Here is a 22,012-nt window from a genome sequence, read left to right on the forward strand (position 1 = left end):
CAAAATGTTTGACATCTGAAAAGTATTTCTCTTTCCTTCTAGACCTGTTAAATAACATCATGACAACCTACTAGGAAGTCGCTAAAGATTTAAACCTCGCAGATGAAGACTGTACCTGTCAAAATATAACACTATAACTGTATAATATTCATGTGTGCCTTAGTAGTACTTAAGCACTCTTTTGAAAGTACTTTCTTATAAAAAAACCAAAAAAACCAACAAAACCCAAAGACTAACTTCATTTTTATTTGGGGAAAAGTAATAAACAGGGAGTGACACCTGCCAGCCCTTATGCAAGAGCTAACAATCCCTCTACACTCTATATATTTTTCACCTCCTTTTTGTATTTATCTATTCTTAAATAGGATTAAGGGGAGGGAAGAAAAACATATTAATAGTTCAATCACCTAGAAGAAATTGCCTATACAAGAAACATGTTATACACAGTCTGAATTTAAAAATATAACAGTAGTTGAAAATGAAAGAAAGTGGCAATTTAAAACCCCAAAGTCACAAAATAAGTATTTTTACTGACCTCTGCACAGGCTCCACCACGTGAAATCAGACGATTACTGACATAATCAATCATCCAGTCTCCAGATCTTAAGTTATCACAAAATGGATGGCCCAAATCATTCTTTGGTCTAATGTCTGCCATCACTGACATTAACCCTGAAGATACAAACCCAACTGCGTATTAAAAGACACACCCCTATCACAAACAGCTGTTACAATTCAGGGGGGAAAGGTACACAGCAACAGATGCTTTAACTGGATTTGAATATTACTTCTTTTGATCTGCATAAGGAGTTAGGCCACTCAATTGTTGTTTCCTCAGCATACATCCTAGAAAGTTATGTAAATCATGGTGGAATAACTAGCATGATGGAATTCATACGTTTGATAAATGACAGACAGTCCTCAGCAATCCAGTAATGCTTAGGGTTTGATTAATGCAACTTTTCACTGGAGGTATATTTGTTCTCTTTTCACTTTAAAAGCCAAGGCTTTGGTGTTAAAACATATATTGGGCTACAAAGTTAAGTTTCAGAGTATTGAGAGAGAGGGGGTTTGTTACAGTGTGTGATTTCTTGGGTACAACACTGATTAGTAGCATGGTCAAGTAGAAAAAACTTACTGTTTTTTATTCAAATAATGTCAGTGGCAACACAACAGCCACTCATTATGGTATGATCTAGATTGAGCAGCTCTAATTCACTTTTTTTATTGAAATGCTGAAGCTCTTACCTTGGAGGCCTGCATACTTCAGCGGTGACCAGTTTGGTATATTGTAACACCCTCCACCATCTTCTTGTTCTTCTGCCTCACATCTATACAGCACTTGATTTAGGTCGGCCAAAGTTAGTTTAGATGCAATACTGAAAAAACAGTGGAGAAAAAAAAAGAATGAAACTCAAAAGAAAGTAAGGAAACGGGGAAAGGATTTCATAAACAATTCTAATTTCAGATCTACATTAAAATACTAAAATATATACAACTCTCACAACACTTAATCTTGGAAATTAAGAGCTTGATTTTTCAGATGTTCAGCGATGTTCTTCTCAGATGTTTCAGTATTTACTTAGAAACACACTGTTATAAAATTCAAACAATCACACCCACACCAACAGTGAGAAGCAGTCCATATTAGAAAGTTTACTTTAGGCAGTGATTACACAGAACTGGGAAGTTTTTCGTATTAACCCTACCTAGTATTATACATACAAGAAGAATATCTCAGAGCTTTTATTGCACTCTGACAATCGAAATCCATCTGCACCAACAACCACAAAAAAATCCAACAACTCCTCACTTTAAAGTTTACATAATAGTCTTTGCTCCCATTGTATCTCTCTCAGTTCTACTTCAGAAACTCAAAGAATACTCACGAAGAAAATGGGGTTTTTAAAATCGGTGCTAAATGATCGTCAGGAAGACTTCCAGATTTAAAATGAGCGCTGAACTGGATCAAATGGTTGCGGAGTATACCAACAGCCTCCTGTGCCTTTGGGTCAAGACTGACTCTGTAAATATGAAAGCACATCTTGTAGAAATATAGCACTTAAAATAGAGTGATAGGAGACTTGAGAAGAGTTATTTTCAGTAACACAGCCGTTTGGCAATGACAATAACGTACCTGAATACTATTATACTTCCCGGTGTTAATTTTTCAAATTCTATTTCTTGAACAAATTCATTTGGCCCTTTTATGGCAGTTCCAGCTTGCTTTATGATTTTACTGTCTTTTATCTTAGAAAAGAAAACAAATTCGCAACTGGAATTCAGTGTCTTTTTCTAATGTAACAAATGACAAAATATTACATCAGAACATGAGTGAAGGAGGCTAATTACCTGGATATGCTCTCTGAGTTCCATTGCGAAATTAGGCAATCCATTTATAAAATGTAGATCTCTTTTGTAAGGACTAGCACTTCTCTCAATAGTCCTAGCCTCAAGTACTACTTCTTCTATTTTTCCTAAAAAAAGTTAAATCATGTTGCAGGTCTTAAGATACTTCAAATGAAAAGTGATTCTTTTGAAATTATGAAGCAAAACCTAAAACTAAAAACCTAAATATTCAAGATACAGGTCTGTGTCACACAGCAAAAGAACAGAAACATATGGGGAAGTGTCCTAAATATCTTATAAACATTCACTACATGCTCGTATGCTGTATTGTATTTAAAATGGTGATTTTTGTTATTTTATAATAAATTAACCATAATATCAGACAACAATTGGTGAATTACAACCTGTTTTTTACTGGTCACCAGTTTTCTTAGTTTCCCTATTATCCTTTAGAGACTGTGCTAGTTTGCTTTCCAAACTGCAGCTACAGATGGTTTATCTTTAAAGGGTAGCAATTTCTTATTAATATGCAATTATTCTAATTTTCTCTAAGGTATACAAATCTTGTAAATGCCTTAACATATAATGCAACTGATTTTAAAACAGGCACGCACACATGCACTCAAAGAACTGAGTATACTTAAAAAGCCAGTTTGGAAAGCTTCTCTTCAGAAATATGTCCAGGTAATGTGCAGAAGTCATTATATTTTGCTACTATTAAGTACAGTCAATACTCTGCATATTTAATTAATATTATGTATGTACTGCATATATATTATCTTTATATTAATTTATGCACTACAGAGTTGTTTATGATGTATTTTAAAACTACAAAATAGTTATATATAAGAAAGCTGAATAGCAATGATATCAACACATACAGTAAGATTTTAGCCTTTTTCCCCAGTATAACACACTTAATAAATAGTAATCCCCCCAAGTCTGTACAATTAACCATCTTGATGTTAACTATTACTAGTTCACAAACAAGACTATAAACAATAACACAACCTCATGAGGAGCTTGCAGCAGGAAGTATACTCAAATAGGAATGTTTTTAAAAACCCTAAGGAAGGCAAATTTGCGGTTTCTTTCACCACTTTGGTGCATAGATATTAGGACAGGTAAAAGCAGTGTTATACACTTAAAATTCTCATATGGATTTCCTATGCATGTGCTTGAAGTGAAAAAGCATGGAATTAGAATAACCTGAATTTTTTGTACGCCTGCCATCTCTTGAAAAGAAAACTGATTACCTGGGATACACATTTCAGGTACTTCTTTACTATAGAAGCAAGTTTTAGGATCCCTGAAGGCCGTTCGACACACAGCCACAACAGACTGGTGTGTGGTAGGGCAATGTCTTGTCACTGCGACTATATCTTCATCAACCTGATCTACATACACCTAGAAAAGACATCCCATTACAACTGTGCTCACTCAGAGCATATACATGAAGCAATCACAGTGTCACCCTCACTTCTTGCCTGATTAAAGCCTTTAGCCCCCAGCTCCTGATGCAGCCTGTTTATGGCCAGCCTTCCTGCCAGAATTCCTGTTTGGAAATTAACTTCACCAGAAGTCAGATGTGCTGCTGGATTCCATTTTGAATAAAACCTCTCTTCAGATACTACAGAGATCTGTAAAGAAATTAAGATTTAAGCAAATATGAATTACTCAGGAAAAAAACTCAAACTATCATGCCTTGAGGTCTGAAATATATAATAAATTCAAATTTCATTTGCAACTAGACAACATGAAGTAATGCCATCTAGTAAACTGCTTGAAATTTCAAATAAACAACATTAAAATATGAGTTATAGGACAAGAAAAAGGTTATATTTTGAAAAGCAACTTAGGAGTTGAACTGTAGACCCATACCTGGTGTGGCACTAGTTCATCATAGCCTTTGGTGCTTCCTGTAGCACAGCAAGCCATGGAAACAATCATTGCACTCGGAAGAGCATCATAGGCAGATCGGTGCTGCATTAAAAGATACACAGGTAATAAACAGTGAAACAAAGATAATTCAACCCTCTCAATTCAGCATACAGAAGATATAACAGAGGAAGTGCTAACTCATGATCATTATTTCCTCAATCACAACAGAATTACTGAAGAAAATTACTACAAATGGACTAAGAAAACCAACTTAAGAAAAACCATCAAAATAAGCACTTCAATGCCCACCACTCTCTCTCATTCTCTCCTGTAAACAGAAGCTTAGGTGAGCAGATCAACAAGCAGAGACAGAATCATTTACAGAAACTGGAATGAAAGACTCAAAACAGTTTATTTAGTAACTTCTTATACTTATCCCCCGGCAAGACAAAATCTTGAATGTTAGAAGGAATTGTTAAAAATTTTCTTCACTACATGAAAACTTGAACATCTGAAACACTTCTTTTCCCATAAATATCATTCAGAAAAATATCCAGATTGCATCAAGCCATCCCATGGTTCAGAAATATCACTTCAGAAAATATTACATGTAAACTTAGTTTTTTGGCTTAGGTGCTCACCTGAATTGGACATTCATTATCATGGGTAATATCCATGAACAGTGCATGAGCAATAGCTGGCGTCAAAGGCCTCAAACGCGGCTGAACGAAAGAGCCGACAGGTTCACCTCCAAAACGATAAACTAACCTTCCCTCTTCATGGCTATTATAAGCAGTCATTGCCTCTAAAGAACAAAATACGTAAGTGTTTGCCTAAGAATAGCAACCACAGAGAACAGCATGCACAAAGATGTTAATGCAGCATTTAGAAGTTGTTATTTAGGTGTGTTCAATCATTAAAAAAACCCCAAAAAAATCACATGTAACTATATTCTCCAATGCGGACACAGCCTCGGAGTATTCTACTGATTATAATATATTAAGGAAGAGAAAGGGGAAAAAGGACAAAAAGCAGAGATCAAACTGTTTCTCATAGGCTTTAAAAAAAACCTCATGCAACAAAAATCAGACACGATGCAGCACTTACATAGCAGAACTGTGCTACAACTTCTTTTTCCTCTCGCTAGAGTAAGAGTGAAATATTTAACCTTCTGTAAACTAATGAAGGAAGTCTTCTCTTATTTTACAGCTAGTACTGTATTTTCTGCTGAGTATCAAAAGAGTTACAATACAAAACCTGTACTTCCAATTACATGGAGTATGAAATTAAAAGTGCATAATTCAGTAGAAAACTTTTTCTTGGAAAAAGCACGTCATCTATAATCTCTCATTGGAAAGAGACCACACACGCAGCAAGCCTACCTCTTATTAAGGAGGTAATGCCCAGCCTATTCACAAAGATATTGTCCAGCTCCTCATTTCCTGTGAACAGTTCAGCCACTACATACAAATCGGCTCGCAATTTTCTAGCTGTGTCCAGCATGTACTGCAAAAAGCACAGCCAAAAAAGCCACAGAAAGGGGAAAGGTAGATACAAAAAAGGACAAGTTTCAAAGCTAGGCAGGGATTGGACAATAGGAAAATGCCATGCAGCAAAGATAAACAGAAAGCCAAAATTAAGGAACAAAACAAGTTGTTACACAGAAAAGGACACACAAACATAAGCAAAACCAAGAATGAGCACACAACACAGGAGACGTTAAACAAAACATGAAGAAAAGGTAATCGCATAAGCAAAGAACATGAATATGTGAGAAAAATAAAAAAGCATACCAATGTTAGTTTCACAGTTAAAACTCCAAACCATACACGACAATCCTACATAATTTTCAACTGCTTATTGTACCTCTAATCAGGCTGGTAATTCCCAGGCGGTTGACAAAAACATTGTCAATGTACTCACTGCCCGTGAAGAGTTCAGCTATCACATAAAGATTAGGTCTGACTGATCTGGCTGTTGCTAGCATCTCCTATAGATCATAATACATTTTTAATGCAAGACATCCATTGTCAGCTACGTATACACAATCATTAACAGGAATGTTAACCAAAAATAAACGAGTCATTCATACATGCAGCACAAGTTTTATAAAAATAGGTTTATATTTTACAGATATTATTGATGGACGGAGTAATTCTAGGAAATTTTCTGTAGACCTTAAGCTAATTAAAACCTTCTTTTTAAACAAAATCTTAGCTCAAAATGCAAACCCAAAGGTTGGATAAAAGAGATGTCTCTTGAAGTAAGAAATCTGAGCAAGATTTCAGTTTAATACTTTGTAGTTACCATTCAAAAAATAGTAACAATAAATGAAAGAATGGCAGAAGTTTTGAAATGGCTGCATTTAAGAGCCACTTACAACTTTTGTACGGGGAAATCAACTTGCTTTAGAGAGCTCTTCATAGATCTAGATAAGCTCTGTAACAAAGCTAAGACTAAGCACTAACAAGCTGCACTACTCAAAACCTATTTAAAGCCAATTTACTAGGCACAATTTCTTGATGTAGTCAGCTCCATGGAAAACAATAAGCACTAGTCTTAAAAATATACCTGCTAGACTAAACTTTTTGCAGGTGTTCTTAACCAACTTTTAAATTCTGGGAAGTGAATCACTTCCTCTTCAATTCAGCAACAGAAAAATATATAGAGAAAAAAATAACCCAGACTTTCAACCAAGTCTTGGCAATGACTCCATCTAAAACTGACAATCTGGATACTGAAAGTCATTGCACTAAGTCCATAGATAAGTGAGGGAAAAGTTAGCCAGGCCCGACCACATCCACAATATTTCAGCTAAAGTAGAGAATTAAAAGATACAATAGCTACACCACTCTACTATTTGTTTAAAGTAGCTGAAACCACATTTAAACATCACCAGAAGAGAAACCTATGCTATGAGGAACATTCATTCACACCTGGACTCTGCCATGTAGATCCTGCAGATTTTGTAGCAACAGTGCAGGACCTATTTCACAGGCAGAAGCTGCTTTATAATAAACACAATTTTCCGTACCTCAGCTACATGAATAGGCGTTGAGTGACAGTTGTCAAGACGAACACCATGGAAATATTTGGCAGTGATTTCAGTGTATTTTTTCATATGTGCCCAGAGGTATGGGCAGTCTTCAGGTTTATTACCATAACGCAGTTTCACACTGTCTCCCCAACAAATGAGCTCTCTTCTCAAGTAAACATTCGAACCTGTAAGGGAAATAAATTCACTTCGGTGTAAATATATTATAGAATGTGCAGCAAAATCAAAATGTGGTATTTTATTTTCTACTGCTAAGGAGTAGAACAACACTGTAATGAAGAGTAAAAATTCTAACAATAACCTAACAATAATAATTCTAACAATAACCATATCAACTCAAAATCTATACACCCTACAATGATATAATATATGGTATAAGTTCAGACTCCTCCAAGGGAATGTTTAGCTTCTATAGTGATACTGAAATAATTCTTCAGATTGAAAACAAATTCCTTTTTAATTCTTCAAAGTAGTATAAAAACTACTTTGAAAAAAGAAAAGAGCAGCAAACAAATTAACAAAATCAGTAGTTTGGTTGTTTATACGGGTCAAATTCAAAAAAGCATCTCACTGTGCCAACATAAACTGTGACGGCCATGATTTACAATTTTATCTTCTGTTAACAGCAGACTGTGATGAATTTCCAAAGCTAGTAAGTAAAAAGCAGGGACTGTAAATTACCACTACTAAAAAAAGTCACTTAAGCACAGCCGACCTTTGTCTTCACTAACAGCAGCATAGCCACGTGGGCAGAATAATTGGCTTTCTTTGGATGTACACTGTGATTTTTAAAGGACCATTTAGAGAACCGGCTGCATTTGTTTTGCAATTCCTTTATTTGTGCCCTTATGTACCATATTTTCATGCTGTGTTCTCATTTGAAATAATGTGTGGCACAAAACAAAGGCGTAACACAAGTATAAAGTACTCAAAAAGCTGTAGATGAATTAAGAGAGAAATCAGTAATGCAAATTAAGTACACTAACTAAAGCCAGTGACTGAAGGAAAAAATACAACAGTCTGCCTAGAAGAAAGGGCAATAAGTTGAATGGCAACTGAACAAAACCACCCTTGAAACACGTATTATCTTCATCCTTGAGAAGGAGAATAAAAGTAAATAAAATGCAGTGAAAGGGTTGTAGATTACTATGCAAAAATTAAATGTTTGCTAACTCTGGATCACTCTGGAATATCAACAGATTAGCTTCCAAAAGAGTCCCAAACTCTTAGATTGTTTTTAATTATAATTAAACTGGCCTTTGTTTGATTTGGTTTAGAAAGTGAATGACTAGCCTGAACACAAGCTTTTTTTGCTTTTATTGCATATCAACACTGTCCCTAAAGGAGTTATATTTCAATGTTTTAGTGCATGGTGATTTCATACCCTATTTTACCATCACAAGTAATCTGCATATTTAATTTGCATTAACTGGTTCATCTCTTGACTGCCTGACTACCACTCGGTGGACTTTTCAAGGATCCAGTTTTTGCTCACTAATGCAGTAAAATACTATTCACCTTTTCATTGCATTAGTTTTCTGCCACACTGTCATTGTCTCATGGAAATGCCAACAAGCACTGGTGTTGGAACAAAGTACAAAGTAAGCAACAAAGACAATGACAAAAGTGGGGAGGCAGGACATCCCCATTTCAGTGGCAAAAAGCTGGTAATTTCCCTCTCAAATCTTGTAAAATTGTACCTCAAATTCCAGTTCTTACAGCTGATCTGTATGCTGAATAGGAAATTAAAGTGCTATAAGCATAGTATCTGCTATTCTGCAGCTTCATAGGAATACATCTGGAAAAAAAATAGATTAAATAAAATCCTTTTTGCTTTGGCTAGAATATCAAATGGTTTGTAAGTAAATTCAAAGTTCTTTTGCAAACCTGGTTCAGCAAAGTTTCTAAGAGGATCATCTCCCATAACCCAGCCATTATGAGCCATGAAATAACAAGCTTTATCTGGCTGATGTATCATACTTTCTTCTTCCTCCACAGTCATCTCTTTAAATGGATACGTAAAATACCTATGGAATAGACAGACAATTAAGAGGGGAAAAAAAAAGACAAACGCCAAAAACATATGGTAACTTAAGCTGCAATCCATTGCCTTTGAAATTAAAGTACTCTAGGAACTGAGTTGTACATAATACAGATAAAAAAAAAGCAGCTTGTATAAACGATGGGGAGTTTTCTATTTTGTACCAAGCTTTGAAGAACAAAGGACAGATGCTGACACTATCTTGGTGTCAGCTGGTAGTATAAGATTAAAGCCCTAGCTCTTCAGATAAATGACTGGCATTGAGTACATAAAACTTGAAAGGTGTAAACTTTCCTCTTCCACCTACAACAGCAATGTGCACTATGTAAGGCTTTGATGTGCTCCGAGTACTGTCTCATGCTTTCTGGTCACATTTATTTATTAAACAGTAACCACTGTTGCCTAAAAAACCCTGTCAATTCATTAAGTGGCATTTGTCCATGGGAAAGAAAACATGCACTTATTATACATACTAATGTTTACTTTTAATGAACTTTGAACTTGCTTTCCCTGGATAGATTCTAATAGTTTCCAAACAAACAAAAAAACATGTATATACCTGGTAACTAAGGGATTTTTTCTACTGATAAGACCCAGCTTAGGACCACCACAAGCCATTCGTTCATAAACCACAGTCCCCACAAGACAATTGACAGCCTAGAAGTAATTAAATGATGCATTATTGAAATGCCTGCATTTATTTGCAATTTGAAACAATTCAGCATGAAAACACAGTAATTATAACACCTGTTCTTGATGGTGAGTAGTTTGTCTGTATTGCTCAGCGTTTAGTTCCTCAATCCTCTTGCGAAACCAGTTACAACATTCTTCTATTGCAGCTGGTCCATTGCTTATCAGGAGGACAATAAAAGAAGAAAACTATTAGAAAAAATTATTTTAACAACACGCAGTATATATAACTAAAAGGAATAAAAAATTAAATTTTTTCTCATCTCTGAAAATAATGTGATTTGGCTTCACAAATTTAACTTCACTTGTGATTTTAACTTGCAATCAGTAATACAATACCTGTGTGGTATGAATGTTGCCAATGCTATATTCATATCTACAGTACAGCCAAATCGCCTATAATCAGGGTCTTGAAGTATTTGAAGATGTTGATTTGGATCAGATTTAGTGCTCATTTTGCCTAGGAAAAAGACAGAAAAAAGAGTACTCAAAATAAAAATAGGAATTACACTCAAAGGGCACAGAACTTTTACAATTCTAGTATCAGCAAAGATAAGGGTGGATAAAGGCAATGAAGTGGTACAAAGTATTAAAAGCCTTTCCTAGCCCTCAAAGCATTCTTGTATGATGCTTAAGTCAGCATGGCAGATATCTCACATAGCAAAAAATGGCATTATTTTGTTTTCCATCTTACTGTCTCTTGAACTGTATTTAACTCACATGCTTCAGCAACATACTCTTCCTTTACCTTGCGTTAGAAGGGTTTTAAATTGCTGCACAGCTTTGTTAACATCCACTTGGAAAAACTCCCATAGTCTAATTCTTGGATATATATCTTCATGAATTATTTTACGCAAACACTGTAAAAATTAAAATTATGTTGGTTAATAAATGTTGCTTCATATATTCTAAAAAAGCTAAGCACTGACGCAAATTGCTTAGAAAAAAATTGGAGAATAAAGGCTTACTTCACTAAATATATCTGCAAAGTATACACCATTTTATACTGGTGTATAAACTTAGAAATACTGAAAGGTTTAATCAGCTTATTAGCTGATTAGCTTATACTTAGTTCTCATTCACTTACATTCAGGTGTTGATCACTCTCGATCAAGGGAGGGACCCCTTTGGCAATACACTTCCCATCAGCCACCATACCGGTCAAGTGCCACAGAGCTCTATCCAATACCCAAGCTGGCTTCAGGTGAGGAGAATTTACAAGGTTATAGCCACATTCTGGATGCATCCTGAGCCATTCACTGTTAGTAGCTTATTGAAGAAAGGAAAAGGGGTTGAAAAAAAACTCAAACAAAAACATAAGTACATAAGCTGAACACTTCACTGTCTTTTGCAATCATCTTCATACCAAGAAGCTAAGGAACTATGGCACATACAGTTCATTCACATTTCAACTAAGTTTTCCATGTCAATAGAAAGCCATGTTTTATGCAGAAGTGTTTCCTCTTGATTGCCATTTTTATTGCAACAAACACAGCTGCAGAAACTGCAGGGAAACTTTTTGTTAGTTACATAAAAATATGCAATTATAAAACACTGAAAAAAAAAAAAGAAAACAAATCACATTTTTCTTGCAGGAAATACATCAAATAACCAGTATGAGATGATGTTCTTTGTGTGTCAAAAGCCAAACAGACATCCCAAACCAAGATTTATGATGACATAAGCTGTTTAATTTTCAATATTCATCACACACAATCAGAGAGCAAGAGCGCACACACACCACCCAAAAAATAATGAAATTTTAATTTAATGAAAAATATGGTTAAATGTGCTTTTAAGAAAGGATTAACTGTGATACTTTTAAGAAGCAGAGTGGTGGGAAGCGATGCCACTGAGTCTTACACAGGAGGATGAGTGCACTGTCTGGTGCATGCAAATGGAACACTAATTGAGATCAAACACTACACTCTGTGTCTATTTTCCAAGTTTCCTCTGTAGCATCAACAAGCACCAGAAAATATGCTGAACATTAGGAATTCTCTCAGAGAAGGTAAGGAGTCTTCACCGAAAAATGAGTGTAGTATTCTAATATAGACAGTGTGCATGTAGCAATATGATTAAATACATATAGTAGAACAATTTGATTTTGGAAAGAAGAAAAAATCCAAGAGTTCATTTCTTTGCATTTTTGAAGCTGTGCTAAACACTGTCTAACTGAAAATAAATGTCATAGAATCATAGAATGCGTTCAGTTATATTCTTCTGAATAAATACTTGCAGTTGAAAAACTAAATAAAAAGAAGAAAAACCCAGAGAATGCCTAAGAACAAAACCCAGGTTTTCAGAAAAGCAGAGAAAAACAGAAGTAGTACTTAATGCATGGGAAAATATATAATAAATTATTGTATTGGAAACATGAAGAGTCACTAACATGCCCAGAATTATAGCAGAACAAATAACACCTAAAATTCAAATTTGCTTAGTTCAAGGAAGTTAAAACAAAAATGTCAAAGGGAAAAAGATATCCTAGCTCAGTCCATAGTGTGAACAGCTCTTCTGAACACCCTTTAACATTATATCTCAAGACAGTTATGCACATGGCAAAATTCCATGTTTATAAGGTCAAACCATTTGTAGAAATTAAGATCGTCATGGTTTAAATACCACCTACAACTAAACACACCATGTTTTAAAGTTATATAAAGCAACAATAAGCTTAGGCTGATAAAGGCCTAAAAAAATTTTTCACCTAGGCTGAAAAAAATTTTTTTCTCCAAAAAGCAAAACCACTTGTACTATTCACCTATAGAGAACTATGATTTACTATAAATGACTTTCATGAGTAAATACAACTAATTCTAAAAAGGCAATGTATAATTTAAATCTAAGGGATTAACATAAAAAAAAAATTCAGCAGGCCTTCCAATAATTCTGGTATGGAACAGAACAATGTTCTGTGAATGTGATTCACAACATAACACCAAAAGAAATCTAACCCTGCAGGAAAAAAATTGCCCAAAACATTACTGGTGATTACATTTGCTACAGCTAGGGAAAAAATAAGTATAGTAAAGAGAGTGTGCGTGTGTATCTATATATATATGTATGTGTGTATGTATGTGTGTGTATGTGTGTGTGTGTGTGTGTGTGTGTGTAGTACATAGTAAAGTGTAAGAATATGGAAATTCCAAGACAAGAAATTACAGAGAATTTTCTAAAATTCATTAAATTCTTCTTTGAAAAATTTGAAATTATTTCTTTAAGTTACTAACTCATTATTATATAAATTAAACACAAATTTAATATTTAGTAGTGATGCTCATGGCCCAAGACCTCTTTTTTTAATTCTTTTTAAAGCTGAGAAAAAGGTGCTGTTTGATGCAATCAGTTAAGTGCTTGAAAGTAGCATTTACTCCAGTACTATATTGCCATTACACAATAGTAGCCTCTTGTGAAAGATAAATAATATAAAATTTATCTCAGTTTATTCCTTTTTTATTCCTTTATACAATTTATTACAGCCACTGAAAGCTCAGAAAAGGAAAAAAAACAAATCTCTTGTTTCTGTCTCCCAGTGAAAAGTAAATGCCAGTTGACATGTACTTCTTTCTTGAATCTACGCAGGTCCCAGAGAGAGTCTGGCAGTTTATCTGTGATACTCCTGTGAAGAGGCCAAAGGTGCACCGCCATTTAACACGTCAGTGCACGACTTCACTTCTGAAGTCAGGCCACGGATGCTGGCTTTCATTAGAGCCTAACAGAGATGCTAACAACAAAAACTGATTCCCACTGCTCTCTACTGTGCAAGCAGCCTGGTCTCCATTCCCGTGTGAACACCAAACACCTTAATGCTTGCTCCTGAAAGGGAGCTGTCTGACTCCCACAGGAACAGAGGGGAATACAACTCTCAACTAGAAAGAAGAAACTACCAACAGACAGAACCAGTGTAAGCTGAGGGGTCATGAGCTGTTTGAATTAACAACATTAGAGGATTTACAGTGAGACAACTTAAGCTTCTCAGGCAGACATGCTGCAGAATTAATAATGATGTGCATGTATCCATAATCGGCTCAAATAATGGACTATACATTTTGTGCCTTTCATATTCAAATCAGTCTATAAAACATGTTTTACAATTAAACCACCCTAATGTGCAGGAATTAATTAATTGAACTACTGGAAATCACTATTCAATTAAGAGGAAAAAAAAAGTTAAATTTCCATCTAATCAAGATTCAGACAAAAAGAATCCCAAAAACTATTTCCCTATTTTCTCACTTCAAAAAGAAATCCAAAAAGCTCCACAAGCATATAACATCAACATATCTTTTGGCTAAGCTACATTTATCATTTAATAAAGTTTGGAGACAGTTGTATATCAAGAGGTTTGGATTATAAACAATAAAAAGGAGGGGGGAGGAAATTCAAGTTTAAAAGCAGGCAGCAAAGCCAGCAAGTATACCTTGCTTAATGATGTAAGTCAGAACCACAATCATCTGAGTATTTCTGTCCTGTTAGAAAACACTTCTCAACATCCTTTCACCATAGTACAAATGTTGAGTCATCCATCCCAATGGAGATGACTAACTCTGAATGTAACCTGAGAAAGTCCTTCTACAAATGTAGCCAAATAATGTGACATTGTTCTTAAACATATTCTGGTGTCTAAATTTTAGAGCTAGGTATTTCTATGCATAAAACCCCCCAAACTGTCTCCTTGGTACCATGCAAATATACACTGTACAAACAGGATCTCATGCATATGTAACAGAAATTGGACTTCCAGTTGGTCAAGTGCAAGAAATTTTTTATCCACAATTGTGAGAATGTTTAAAAGCCTAATTCCCTCAGACACATAGCCAACAACTATATTTAGTAACTTTTCAACAAACAGATAAGGCAAACAGGGCCCACATTGCATTGCAGACTGATTGGATCGGAATGTTTGGCAGCAGTCAACACCAAAGAACCAAAGCAATTAAAGCTTGAAATTCACATATATCTGTATTTAGGGTATTTTAAGCCTCAAAAGACATCAGTATACATAGCTACTTGTTGTACTCTGCTATAAGAATTCTAATTATTATGATCTTTAGGATTACAGCATAACAACACAGAACAAAACCCACTGTCCCTCAAGCAAATAAGTAACACCTTTGAAGTATTAGCATATCTATGCTTAAAAAACAACCTGCCCCCAACTCAAAGCTCTCTTTTTTCTTTCCCCACAGACTGAGCTGTAACATTTCCTCTATTGCTTAATCCCAGCCTCTTGTCCCAACTCTGTTTACCATCTGCATATTAGACCCAAATCAGAGTTTTTAAGCAACTACAAGAATAATACCCAGTTTAACAAGTACTCAGTTTATGTTCACCAAATAATTCATAATGCAGACTCTGTTCAAATATGTCGGAACTGCACACCACAGTTCATGAAAATAAGCATATTATATAGACACATACACAGCTCATTAACCCCCTCTAAAAAGGGCTCTATTCACTCTCTCAGTAACAATACTATATTCTTTTACACCTGTTACAGAGACATATCAATTATAATTGTAAGGAGTTGTTCTGTACTTGAGAGATCCAAAGGCAGAGAACTACATTGCCTAAAACAGCTACTAAAAAATGTATTCAAGAGGGACAAGTTAAGGGAAATAATAAAATATAATTATAGAAATAAGCCGGTTATTAGCACACAAAAATCGTACCAGTGTGATTGTAGACTACATCTGTGATGCAAAGCATATTCCATTCATTCTTCAGTTTCTCCACAAGAGCTCCTATATCACTCCAAGTGCACTTTTTATTATGGGTTGAAAATTCAGGATTTACTTCTAACTGGTCAGCCAGTGAATAACATGATCTAGACAGTCCAAGCTTCTGCAGTGGCGTAAAATGAATCATGTTGTAACCTATGTAACAAAAAACCACTTATTCAACGAGGAAAAAAAACAAAGTTAATTGGAAGAAGCTTAATAAGCTGTAGTTATAGCACAGACTTAGAGCTGGTTTTTGGGATAACCAGTATAAATTAATCTGAATCTTCCCCTTGAAATTCTGCATAACACAAGCTTTAAAAATCACCCTGACAATTCTACAAACTTCCAAGTTTATCTGAAATCAAAACAATAAAACAGAAGTGGTTTCCCATATTAGGAAATCCCTGAATTTTTGCACCTCTGGCAATATTTTAATCATTTCAGTGACTTAATCAGTTAATTGAATGTAGTAGAGAACATTTAATCTAAAAAAGAATAAATGAGCTGCTCACACTGAAGCTCTTCAGTGTAACTTTGGGTTTTGATCATAAGACAAACACTTATATCCTTCAATAGGTGTATTGGCATTACCTGTTTCTTTTGCAACTTTAAGTCTATCTTCCCATTCATGAAATGGTCCCAGACACTTAGCAAGGAATGTCTGGAGCGTAACACAATCCAAAGGTAGTACATGATTATCAGCTCCAACATGCAAAATAGGATCCACAACTATGTAACCTCCACCGCTTTTTTCATTTCTAGGAAAAATTAATTTTCATTGGTACAGTTAATAGCCATGGCCAGTTTCACAAAGAGAATCCAAGCAGTACAGCTATTTAAAAAACACAGTAGCCCAGTACAGGGGTTGGGGGGAGAGGAGCAACAGGACTGCAGGGCACCTGAAGAAAACATGAGACATTGAAATGTTCATCTCTTAGGCATCATCTCTCTACTGGAATTAAAAGAATGCAATTGGAATACAGAGCTTTAAACTCTCTGCAAAAGTGAGATACCTTTATTATTTGCTAAGACAGAGTACAGGTTCCTCCCTTTGGCATATGGACAGAAACACAGAAAACCTGACTGCCCATCTATTATACAAAGATCTCCATTTCGAGCACCATCCTCAGGTAAATGTCTTTCTAAGCCTGGAAGAATTTAACCACCCATCTTCCAGAAACTCCAAATACCAGACTACAATTATTACAGCTACTGGCATTCTCTTCTTCAGTTGTCCCACTGAAACAAAGGAGGACATAAAGGATGCAAGTAAAGAATGCCAGAACTTCTGTGCTAGAAAGGTAGAAAACAAACCTCAGAGTCAATGAAGAAAGTACAAATTAATCATTCATATGCTCATAATGCTGATGAATTTGAAAACTTGTAAAAATAGATTGCTTCTCCAGCATTCACAGAAAATTAACTTGGTTTTGTATATTCTTCAGAACATCTCTGTATCAGAAGGTTTCAAAAAACCACCAGAGTCAGTCTTTCATTAGTAGATTTGGATTGGCCCAATGGTTGCAATTTGAAAAACACATGGAAAAACTGTATAGTTTTTCAAGTTAAAGTGTAGAAGCAGACTGCATTTGGCTGTAAATATAAGAATTTCACTCACCCAAGACTAAAATAGTACTGGTATGACCCAGAAATTTGGAGATCCAGCTTGCAGTATTTGTCAGAGTCATCTTCCTTTCCTGCAGGATTGTGCCATGATAATGTCCTGAACTTGTGGCGATCAAACCCTTCTCCAGAAGCTGGATAATTTGTGTACACAGTAACGGGCTTGCCTTGAAGAGTTGGGCCCAGTCGGAACTGCAGTTCAAAACCTCAAGAAAAAAAAAAGAAAATCACTATCAGGACGAGTAGGTATTTCTAGTCTGTTATTATAACTCCTACTTTGATATCATGTTAATAAGAAAGCACCAACATATCTGACAAGAATTTCAGCAGAATGATATATTTCTACAGCAAAATCTCATAGAATATCCGGAGCTGGAAGGGACTCACAAGAATCACTGAAGTCCAATTCCTGGCACAGGACAGCCCCAGGAAGCACAACATGCCTGAGAGAATTGTCCAAACACCTCCTAAACTCAGGTTTGGTGCTGTGACCACTTCCCTGTTCCAGTGACCAACCACCCTCTGGGTGAAGAACCTTTTCTTAATATCCGACCTAAACCTTCCCTGAGGCAACTTCAGGCCATTCCCTCAGGTCTTGTCACTGGTCACCACAGAGAAGAGATCAGTGCCTGCCCCTCCTATTCTCATGAAGAAGCTGAAGACTGCAGTGAGGTTTCCCCTCAGTCTCCGCTTCTCCAGGCTGAACAGACCAAGTGACCTCAGCTGCTCCTCACACGGCTTCTCCTCCAGGCCCTTCACCATCACTCTTCTCTGGATGTTCTATAATAGCTTTAGATCTTTCTTATATTGTGGCACCCAAAACTGCATCATCTCTCCCTACCTTCCTAACATTGCTCTTTGCATACTTTACATATAGTCCTTTTTCCTTTACTTATATGACATTATTCATCTCCTTTCCTATTTGTTTCTCTTTGCTATATAAAAGTCTTAAAAAAGAAATACAGGAAGACACAGTGATCATCAGACTGCATGAAATTCTATGCAGTCTTTATATGGTCTTTAAGTACGTAGGTTTACCAAATCACAGGCTGACTCATGAAAACGCCTGAAAAAAAATTAGGAACACATTTCAAAGCAGAAAATATTTCAAATCCCTTCATTATTCACTGAGGGTTCACTAAACAGTGCTAAACTCCTTATGCTTTTATACATAAAATGATTTATAATGTAAAATTATATGTACTTGTGTGTAATCTACAATATACAAATTTTTAAACTTTCAGAGAGCTCAACAACCCAGAGGGAGTTTTGTATACATGCTGCACACACAGAAAGAGCCTTAAGTTTAGGCTGAAGACCCCCTTGATAATGAGAAAAAATTGAGTTAAAAAATTAGGACCTAAAACCACATGTAGTCTGTTGAGTTGGATATAAAAAAAATTCAGTTTAGTCAAGAGGTTTCAGAATATGCTTCCAGTTGCGGGTATGAGGGTCACCACGTAATTAGCACCACCATTAGCATGGCTAATTACAGGGTTCTTTCAAGTGAATGAAATGGATATAAATTCTTGCACAGTGACTTTTCTAAATTACAAGCCAGTCACATAGGTAACAGTAGTAAAACACCTACTAGCTCTAGCAGTCTACAAAATAGGGAGTAAAAGAAACCTGAGTGTTTTTTAAAAAAGAGAAAGTTATTAATACACAGAGAATGAATCAAAGCATAAAATATCTGGATGTCAAGTTCCAGTATCGTAAGTCAAAAAAAACCCCACTTGCTTATTAAGCAGAATCATGGTGACTCTAATACCAGAATTCACTGTCTGAACACATTCAAATATGTCCGACCACGTTTGGCATTCCTCTTACAAACAGTCACCACTGCACCAAAACTCACCATGCAGAGCAATGGTTTTTAGATCTGAATGTCTTGCAGGTAAAATAAAGCTTATTTGAATGCAAAAAAAAAAAAAATTTAAAAAAAAATCACTTTCGGAATGTTAAGTATACTCTCTTCAGTACTGACCTGACATTTTGTTACAGGGATTACTAAAATTAGAGGACAGGGATATATGCCATTGATATCTTATTTCCTGTAACAGTAATACTGACATCAGGAATGCTATGCTCAAAATTAGCTATGCCCTCTTGGAGACTTCTACCGGCAAAGGCACTCTGAATGTCTGACAGTCCTGCACCTCTGTGTCACTCAAGAAAATCTACACAACTGGATGGAAGAGTTAAAAATGGAGGTTAGGGTCAACTCTGCACTTCTTCAGTACTGACATTTACTTATATTAGACTGTAAGAAAATTTTGAAATCAATATAGTTGAAGAGAATTTTTATTCTCAAGAACCAAAATCTTGCTCCTTTACTAAACCACTTTGATATTAGGTTACTAGATCAGTAACACACAGTACTAAAACCCATAAAAATTCATAATAAAAATTGTTTCATCATTAAAGATATTTTTTTAAAGACAGTGATTTTAGTTTTATAGTCTGAATTTGCTGACTGCCATAACAGTCAACCAGTTGGGGGGGTTGTTTATTTGTTTTGGTGTTTTGTTTTTGTTTTCCAAGTAGACTTAGGAACACTTCAAGGAGAACTAATGTCAAGTTCTTAAAAGTATTCAGCAGTGCTAAGAAATCTGACAGTGAGATTTAGGAGGAGCTAAAGAGCTTATATTCTGAAATAATACCTCAAACTTTCAGACTTCGCAAAATGTTAGTATTACTGACAGATTTCAGAATTATAATATTAAAACATGGGATGCTGCATAAGACATTGCAGATAAACACTGGAGATCTTGACTTATGAGACTTCTTCGGGTCCCTTAAGTACAGGCTATAAAAGGAGAGGGACAGAGCCCGTCCAAAAAACGCTTTGTACTTCACTCCCATTAAGACTGACGGCTCCAAGCCAATCTGCTCTTCATTTCTCAAGAGTTTTATGAGTCAGCCCGAGCCGTGTCTGGAGCCCATAGAGCTCTGCAGTGGAAGCAAGCGCGTCAGAAATTGTTTCACATTAAAACAACAGAAAAAGTAAAACCAAACCAAACCAACAAAACCACAGCCAAACCCAAACCAACAACAACAAAACCCCCACACCCCAAAACCCCCACCAAAACAGGCTGAACTCCGTTTCCACTGCCGTCCAAAGACGGTGCCGAGGTCCTGGCCATTTCCCTCTCACCCTGCCCCGCCGCCCCGACCTACCCTGCTCCAGCCTGAAAAGGGTCTTGTCCAGCTTCTCCATCTCGCTGAGGTGCAGTAGCCGTGTCTCCTTACCGCCCGGCATGGCCGCGGTCGCCCGTCCGGCGCTGCCCCCGCGCCGGGACACTCACTGCGGGGAGGGGGAGGCGAGCCCTGCCGTGAGGGAACACACACAAAACCCCGCAGGTCAGCGGCGACCCCCCGCAAGAAGCGGCCGCTCGGGAGCGCCTCACGCCGCCGGCCGCGCTTACATGTTCCCCGGCGCCGGGGGAGCGCGGACACGGGCGCTGCGGACACCGGCGCTGCGGGCAGGGCGGAGGGCAGCCGGGCGCGGGGCGAGCTGTCAGCCGGCGCCCAGCGCTACCTCGGCCCCGGACCGGCAGCACCCCGGAGCAGCTCCTGTCCCACAGCACGGCCCGGCCCGCAGCCAGAGCGGCGGGGGTGTCCCCGCGGAGGGGGAGCCTGACACCTGTCACTCTCCGCCCCGGCACCGCCGGCGACCCCGCCAGGCCCGGCACGGCCGCCCCGCCGCCCTGCGCGGGGAGCGCTGTCCGCCGCAGCCGCCCCGCCATACTCACGAGCGGGCCCGCACAGCGGCGGCGGCGCCGCTCCCCGCGGAGGGCGACGGCTGCCGAGGCCGAGAGGAGCCGGAGCCGGGGCTGGAGCTGCCCGTCCGCCCTCGCCCGCTGCGGCCGCCCCGGGCTGGCCAGGCGGTCAGTGACGCACTTGCTCACAGCCGCGGCGACACGGCTCCTTTCCTGCCCTTTTCTTGCCTTTTTTTGAAACAAACTTTATTGGTTCCGCAGCCGCCGCGCTCGCAGACGGGCGGCGCCCGCACAGCTCCCGCGAGAGCCCAAGGCCCGCCCCGGCGGCGCTGCGGGACGGCCGAGCCGGGCCGGGCTGTCCCGCCTTCCGCCTCGCCCCAAGACGGGCCCCGCCCCGCCCCGCCCCCTGTTCGCCCCGCCCCCCGGGCGGGCCCAACCCCGCCCCTCCGCCCTCGGCCCATCCCAGTTCGGCCCCGCTCTTCCGTCCTCAGCCCCGCCCCCCCGGGCCGGCCCCGCCCCTCCATTCTCGGCCCCGCCCCGCCAGCCCGACGCGGGGAGCGCGCCCTGAGTCCAGAGGGTACCCCGGGGGTACCCCAGGATTCCCTCAGGGGCGACGCTCCTGCCCCGCCTTGTTGCGGCAGCGAGCGGGCTGAGCTCTCCGCGGGCCCGTGCCCTGGAGCACCGCGGGGCTCCCGGGCAGCGCGGCACGGCTGTACCTGTGTCCTGTCCCAGCCTGTACAGCCACCGCCCCTCCAGCGCCTTTACACCCGGCTGGGGCGCGCAGACACGAGAGATGCCCACAGGGGCCCGGGCACCTGGAGCCGGAGCTCTGTGTGACTCACCGGGCGCTCCACTGAGGGCGCGGTGTTTCTAAATGCTGCCTGGGGTGTCCTGCTTGACGCCTCCGGGCTCAGCCGCTCCTCGC

The 22,012-nt window shown here is 38.5% G+C and overlaps 2 protein-coding genes across 3 annotated transcripts in view; one reads left to right on the forward strand and one right to left on the reverse strand.

The window, feature by feature from the left end:
• Positions 1-20,690, reverse strand: part of AGL (amylo-alpha-1, 6-glucosidase, 4-alpha-glucanotransferase) — a 32,813-nt gene extending 12,123 nt beyond the window's left edge. The window contains exons 1-21 of one of the 2 annotated variants that reach the window (XM_017827194.1): positions 20,546-20,690; positions 17,361-17,571; positions 16,334-16,500; positions 15,692-15,895; positions 11,104-11,285; positions 10,765-10,876; positions 10,356-10,476; positions 10,074-10,176; positions 9,886-9,983; positions 9,173-9,312; positions 7,265-7,452; positions 5,613-5,736; positions 4,872-5,035; positions 4,231-4,332; positions 3,837-3,989; positions 3,606-3,756; positions 2,353-2,477; positions 2,138-2,250; positions 1,890-2,024; positions 1,249-1,379; positions 536-672 (exon numbers count right to left, since the gene is read on the reverse strand). In XM_017827194.1, the coding sequence (XP_017682683.1) occupies positions 536-672; positions 1,249-1,379; positions 1,890-2,024; positions 2,138-2,250; positions 2,353-2,477; positions 3,606-3,756; positions 3,837-3,989; positions 4,231-4,332; positions 4,872-5,035; positions 5,613-5,736; positions 7,265-7,452; positions 9,173-9,312; positions 9,886-9,983; positions 10,074-10,176; positions 10,356-10,476; positions 10,765-10,876; positions 11,104-11,285; positions 15,692-15,895; positions 16,334-16,500; positions 17,361-17,571; positions 20,546-20,627 (2,943 nt within the window). In that variant the 5' untranslated portion in view covers positions 20,628-20,690. Of the gene's footprint in view, positions 1-535; positions 673-1,248; positions 1,380-1,889; positions 2,025-2,137; positions 2,251-2,352; positions 2,478-3,605; positions 3,757-3,836; positions 3,990-4,230; positions 4,333-4,871; positions 5,036-5,612; positions 5,737-6,096; positions 6,221-7,264; positions 7,453-9,172; positions 9,313-9,885; positions 9,984-10,073; positions 10,177-10,355; positions 10,477-10,764; positions 10,877-11,103; positions 11,286-15,691; positions 15,896-16,333; positions 16,501-17,360; positions 17,572-20,545 lie in introns of both variants that reach the window. The other variant, XM_017827193.1, reaches the window with a different exon arrangement.
• On the forward strand, positions 20,626-21,924 carry LOC108503310 (basic proline-rich protein-like). The gene has a single exon (XM_017827172.1). It carries the CDS (start codon positions 20,626-20,628, stop codon positions 21,922-21,924), a length of 1,299 nt encoding a protein of 432 aa, XP_017682661.1.
• The last annotated feature ends 88 nt before the right edge of the window (positions 21,925-22,012 follow it).

This window comes from Lepidothrix coronata, unplaced genomic scaffold (assembly GCF_001604755.1).
Source record: "Lepidothrix coronata isolate B3197 unplaced genomic scaffold, Lepidothrix_coronata-1.0 Scaffold136, whole genome shotgun sequence".
NCBI classification, from domain to species: Eukaryota; Metazoa; Chordata; class Aves; order Passeriformes; family Pipridae; genus Lepidothrix; species Lepidothrix coronata.